The 6,172-nt window shown below is 43.1% G+C and overlaps 1 protein-coding gene across 1 annotated transcript; it reads left to right on the forward strand.

Annotated features, from left to right (window-relative positions):
• The first annotated feature begins 1,865 nt into the window (after positions 1-1,865).
• Positions 1,866-5,516, forward strand: NDUFA4 (NDUFA4 mitochondrial complex associated). Its single transcript, XM_080610686.1, has 4 exons — positions 1,866-2,189; positions 2,851-2,939; positions 3,274-3,334; positions 5,297-5,516. The coding sequence occupies exons 1-4, from the start codon at positions 2,148-2,150 to the stop codon at positions 5,351-5,353; spliced, it is 249 nt and encodes an 82-aa protein (XP_080466812.1). The 5' UTR covers positions 1,866-2,147; the 3' UTR covers positions 5,354-5,516.
• Positions 5,517-6,172: the final 656 nt, after the last annotated feature.

Raw genomic sequence — 6,172 nt, forward strand, 5'->3', positions numbered from 1 at the left:
AGCACACAAGCATGGCAGTATTTCTACCATGGATCCACAATCTAGATGCCATGAAGTTGGATTATGGAATAAGTAAAGAATGTGATTTTTTTTTTAATTTGTTGTGACAGGGACAATTTGAGACAATTCTTGAGAATAAGCATAAGCCTGGCTGTGCACTGGCAAATGACATAAAAGACATCAGTTTGCTTAAATACATTTATTCTCTGCCACTTCATTATTCTTTACCACTAAATTTTACTTTGATATAAATCCACACAAACCATTAACATACATGTAACGCTATCCTGCTCCTACCCTAGGAAAAGGACTGTTTGTCTTAGATTAGCAGCATGCTGACATTCCCTCTACCTAAAAATTAACTTCTCAATGACTAGATGCAAACATACCTTTGGGGTTACCTTTTGTAAAAGAAATCATGCATCAAAGCAGCCAGTGATCCTAGCCAAAGACAGGCTTTAGGTTCCCAATTCTGTATAAAATAAGATGTACAGCAATGTAGAACAAACTAGGGGCAGCACTCAGACACACTGTTATACAGTAAGTGGCCCTGTTGATTTAGAATTCATAAATCATGGAATAGCAAGTTGGAAGGGGCCTCAAGGACCATGTGATCCAATTTTTATAGGCAAAGCATGACCTAGACTAGATGCCCCAGCACCCTGTCCAGCCAAATCTTAAGTGTCCATTTATGGAAGTCCAGCACTTCCCTAGGGAGTTTATTCCAATGTCTGATTGTTCTCATTGTGAAAAATTTTCCTCTTGTGTCCAGTAGGCATCTCCCTGGGACTAACTTGTGCCCATTACCCCTTTTCCATGTAAACACTTGTAAAAAGAAAGTCTCCACCTTTAACTACTGGAACATGGTGATAAGGTCTCCCCTGAGCAGCCTTTTTCAAGGCCAAACAAACCCAGTTCTCTCATCCTTTCCTCATGCAGCTTCCCAGTCCTTCTCTCATCTTTGTGTCCCTTCTCTGGACCCTCTCCAGGCTGTCCAAGTCTTTTTTGTATTATGAGGACCCAAACTGAACACAGTATTCCAGGTTTGGCTTGACAGGCGCCTGAGTGGGACAACGACTTCTTTACCTCTGCTGGTGATGCCTTTGTTGATGCAACCCAACATCCTGTTGGCTTTCTTACCTAATGAATGACAAATTCCAACCCAACGTTGGCCAAAGTATGAAAGACTTCCTTACAAACTGCTCTGCCAAAGAAAAGTGTTTCATTGTGTATCATGTGTACACTGAATGTGAATATCAAAGGTCTCTCACAGGGCTACATATGCACCTAACTTCTGCCACCCTGACCATACCATAATAATTAACTTGGCGGTTTTATGATTAATTTCACTTTTTTGTTTTTCAAGACAACAAAACCCTAACTCTTTCCTCACGTTTAACCACCACCTCAGCCTTTAACCCGCGTGATGGCAGAGACAGACCTCCACAGTGAGATTTACCTTACAGCGGAGGAGGCAAACACGTGTGCACGTTTGGGCACCCACACGCCGCCGCACACCTTCAAAGCCGTCCGGTTACCACAGAGGAGTGGGCAGGTGCCGAGCGGGAAGACTGCGGCGGCTCCTGGCCCCCGGCTTCGTGGCAGAGGCTACAAGGCGGCGTGAGAGGAAGGCGCCAGAGAGGGAAAGCTAAACGGAGGTGAGGGGAAGCGACGGGAGGCGGGCGGCCCTCAAGGACCGGCCGCTGGAAGCTCACGCCGCACAGCTACCTTGTATCATCTGCCTGCGGCCACCGCGATACCCTCTGCGCAAGGACTTCCCCCACCGCGCTCACAGCGGGCGGGGCGGGACGTGGCGCGACGTTGGCGCCTGCTCGGTGCCCTGCAGAGGGTTCGGGGTGCCCCTGCAGGTGCCTGTTCTCCGCGCGGCGCTGCCGGCCGGGCCCCGCTAGCACAGGAGCTGCGGAGCCCGGCGCGCTGGCGGTGTCGGAGCGGGGTGCCGCGGAGAGCGCGGGCCGGGGATGTCGCGGCGGATGGCGGACAGGCGAACGCCGGAGCTGCTACATCCGGGCTGCAGCTGCAGGCACCTGCTGCGCCGGGGGCCTCTGGTGACATTGGGCCTCGGCAGCTGAAGGGGGAGGACGGGTTCTTGAGTCTGGTAGAAAGGGGGATCTTTGCCTGCTGCCGCCATGTTCCGCGTTATGATCAGCCACGCCAAGAAGCACCCCAGCGTGAGTGCCCTGCGGCCGTGTCCCGGCGGGCTGCCCTCCCCGCCCTGCGCTCTCCCCCGCCGGCGGTGATCGGTGCCCCCGGCCCTTTGGCCGCCCTTCTGCCGCCCTTCTCCGCGTTCGCCCATCCCCTTTCCTTCTGGATGCTTGGCCCCTCCGGCTGGCCGGGACTGACGGCGTGGGGGTGGCTCAGAGCTCGTCCGCGAGACACCGCCACGACTATTTTTTTTTTTATAGCATATGTAGGCCCTTCTTGTAATGCAGCAGCGACGGTCAAGGTGGCTCTGTCACTGATCCTGATCGCCTCTTTCCTTACACTCCCCCACTCGCGTTTTGTTTATGATCAGGGGTACAATAGTAGAGACTGTTTTGGACGGTGGAATGAGTAATGTTTGTGTTTCAGGCATGTGCTGTTACAGGACGTTTGGTTGTCCTGCATGTAGCAGTATGTTTTTCGTGCCTCCCTGTTCATAGATACTAATCTTTCTCTGACCCCAGGCATGTCCTGCACACCGTAAGCTTATGTCAGGGGTTTAGAGGGCTGTGCATTACGGCGCAAAGTACGTGAGCTTGGTCTTTGGTTTGTCACTGTGCTAGCTAGAAATGCTAGGTAATAATACTGTTTGTTATATTCTGGTATAACATTTTTGGGTTTTTTTTCTAGTTGATCCCTCTGTTTTTGATCATTGGATCTGGAGGCATTGGTGCAGGCCTGTATCTTATGCGTTTGGCAATGTTCAACCCTGATGTCTGGTATGTATAAAATAATTCACAGTCCCCAGTCCATTTGTTGCATATATTAAAGTAAACTTCACTACTTTGGTTTTTATGTTTCTGGAGACCTTAATGTCTTGCTCCAATATCATTGGCACTAAGTGTGAGGATATTTCCTTGATCAGAAGATTTGTTTGTTTATCATATGATATTTAGAGACTGCTAACAAAGGACTGAGTCTTTTTCTGTGTAAATGTACTTGGATGGGTGATACTCCATGGCCTAATAACCATAGTACACGTTTGAATTTTATTTATTTTGAAAGTAGTTTGATTTTTCTTAATATATTTTCATATCTTATATTTCTCAATAGCTGGGATAAGACAAATAATCCAGAACCTTGGAACAAGCTGTCTCCCAGTGACCAGTACAAGGTAAACATAAAATCATTGCTTTAGGATGTTTGAGTATATTGGGAAGTAGCTGAATGAGTGATGTATTTCCTCTGCTGTGTAATGTTTGCTTGTCTTTAGAACTCCAAGCAGAGAGAGCTGAGTTGAGAATTAAAGTTTTTCTAGAGTTAGTTGGTAATGGGGTGAAAGAATTCTGTATGGAAGCAGTTGTATATATTACACTCTCAGAAAAAGAGGAATCATAGGTGAGAGGAAGACTATATCAGCTCATAATAATCAGAAATAAACTACAGGGAGAAGGACAAAACCATGTAAGTTCTGAACTAAAGCTTTCTAAGCTTTAAACTGTTGGCCTTTACTCATGAGAAGCACAGCAGGAAAATGTCAGTGTTTAACATAATCACTAATTCAGTTCTACAGTTGATTGATTGGAAACAAAACAGTTCTCTGTAAGTAACCGGATGCAGTAGCAGTGTTCTTTAAGTAATATTCAAGTTATTTCCATGAACTAATGAGAAGGCATGCAAAGATATGAAAACATTTGGTAGTTTGCAGAAATTATGTTTTTATTATGTTTTTACTAAAGTGCTATTTTATTAGGTTCCTGTTAAGAATAGTTAAGGATTATCTTTACGCTATTAAAAAAGTAAACCTACAATGTTTTCAAAGCTAGTGTCTGGTCAGCACCGTATCTTACCATTCCAGCTGCTGAAATAAGCAAAAAAACCCCATGCTCCAAAATAAAATACGTTGTGTCTCCCCTCAAGGTCCAGGAGAACACGATACTTTGTTTTCATTGCTGTTTCTGGAATGTTACTGTTTCTTAAGTGTCTAAAAGAGGCAAATTTTAACTTGGTGCACAGCGCAAATTCTCTTAAAGAGTTCATGCCTTGTGTAGCATTCCCCTTCTCTCTTAGCATGCAAACACAACCTCGGGGTTTACCATATTTGGGTGTGTGTGTATCATTGGGGATTTTTTTTCTTCCATATCTGCACTGTGGGAAATGGAAAAGCAGATACTCTTAAACTGAGGATGAGTGTTGAGTAAAAGTTTTAGTGTTTGGTGCAGTTGTTTTTCCTTTCATAGATTCTCTCAAGTTTACAAAAAAGACTGAGGAGGTGTGTTGACTTCCTCAGTCTTCCAAAAAACAAAGAGTTGAAGATCTGATCATTACTGTAGAATTTTCACAGAAAGGTTTAATTTGAGTGTGCTGGAGGCTGTTTTCTTTTTTACTTCCTCAGAGAAAACAAATACTAAATTTGGTCATAACTAAAAATAATCAAGCTAATATATAAATATTTCTTAGTTTTTAAAGAAAAGCTGTAGCATCATGTGATTGATGTCAATTCAGTTTGGGATGCCAAAGTATGCTTTTAGTCTGGAGGTTCATTGTCCTCAGTGACTTTTTAGGCTGTTTTGAATTGCTTGTAATGGGATCCAACTTTATTAATATGAACTGAGAGTGTGAAAGGATCTATTCTTACTTTCCTTCCTCCTTGTCATATCTTACAGTTCTGTATACAGATACTTAAACCAAGCTTTTCCAGCACTGCTCTAAAATGTTCACTTGTGATCTCATTGTGTACACCATGCTTTGTGCCACTTGGTAAGCAAGGTGGTGCTTCAGTATACAGAAACACATAGATTTGGGGGAAAAAAAGATAAACTCAGCACTACTGTAAGAACCTCCTGTGAATGGGCTTTTAATTCTTGGGTTTAAACAAGAGATATACAGGGTTTTCTCTAGTTGTAAACACAAACACTGCCTCATTTTAAATGCAGTGCTTCTAATACTGTATGCGGAATAAAGATAGTATTAAAATGTTACTGCTCTTCAAAAGTTTTATTTATTTATTATTGTTTAGTGTCCAGAGTCAAACTATGATTTCAGCTCCCTGACGTGAGTTCGAATGATGTATGTTTTTTAGTAAATACTATGGAAAATGGATACTCATTTTTTCGTTTCCCCATCTCTTTCCTAGTTCTACTCAGTTAACGTAGACTACAGTAGACTGAAAAAGGACCGTCCTGACTTCTGAACAGCACACTCATCTCCATAAGCTGCACAGAAAGGTCTTCCAAAAGTCATCCGCACAATTGTCATGCTTAATCATCCAAGAAATAATCAAACTTGCCTCACACTGCACTTAGTCATGTGTTTGAAAGTTTTTGATGAGGCCTAATAAATGTCTGAAACTTGAAGTGTCTGCTCTTTAACTTTGCAAAATGAGAATATCCTCCTGTTCACAGCTGGTATGATCACATAGTAAGCAAAAGCTAATTTGTGTTTTCTCAACAAGAAAGCAGAGTTGTCTTGATGGGCTTTATACACAGTCTGTTGACTTCAGAGAAGTAGTTGCATGTTGATGCAGTACACCAGTCTGCAAGAATTTGAAAGCCCATATTTGTGCTTATATATGTTTTTTTAGTTGTACCTGAATTTTTCTACTTTAAAAAGTTTTAGTAGTGGAAAAGTCAATTCTAAGAAGTCGTTGTCCAGCAGCAAGGCAAAAGATGTTGCCATATGTTGCTGGAGGGAAGGAGGAAAGGGTGGGGGGAAGCACCAAGCTGTGCAAAAGGTTTAGTTTCTTATATTTTCTGGTTTGTTGGCTGGTTGGTTGGTTGTTTTTTTTAAAGTCATAAGCAGTTTGTTAAGAAGACAATCTTGAATATTGGAAAAAATAAAATTCTAGGAACATATTCAAGATTCCTGTTGGTCACACTTTTAAGGAAGGGAAACACCCTAAGTAGAGCAGGGTACAGGATTTGAGAAATTAGATTTTCATGTAAGAACAGAAACACCTTTTGGCAAGGGTGAATTCTCACATTTCAGTGCTTGGCTAGGTCTTGCAAGTCTG

This window comes from Psittacula echo (genome assembly GCF_963264785.1).
Source record: "Psittacula echo genome assembly, chromosome: 2".
In the NCBI taxonomy this organism is placed as follows: Eukaryota; Metazoa; Chordata; class Aves; order Psittaciformes; family Psittacidae; genus Psittacula; species Psittacula echo.

Excerpts from the sequence above, each read along its gene's own strand:
- NDUFA4 (XM_080610686.1), top strand. The coding sequence starts at position 2,148 with ATGTTCCGCGTTATGATCAGCCACGCCAAGAAGCACCCCAGC. Across the intron at positions 2,190-2,850 it reads ACGCCAAGAAGCACCCCAGC|TTGATCCCTCTGTTTTTGAT; the intron begins GTGAGTGCCCTG and ends TTTTTTTTCTAG. Across the intron at positions 3,335-5,296 it reads CTCCCAGTGACCAGTACAAG|TTCTACTCAGTTAACGTAGA; the intron begins GTAAACATAAAA and ends TCTCTTTCCTAG.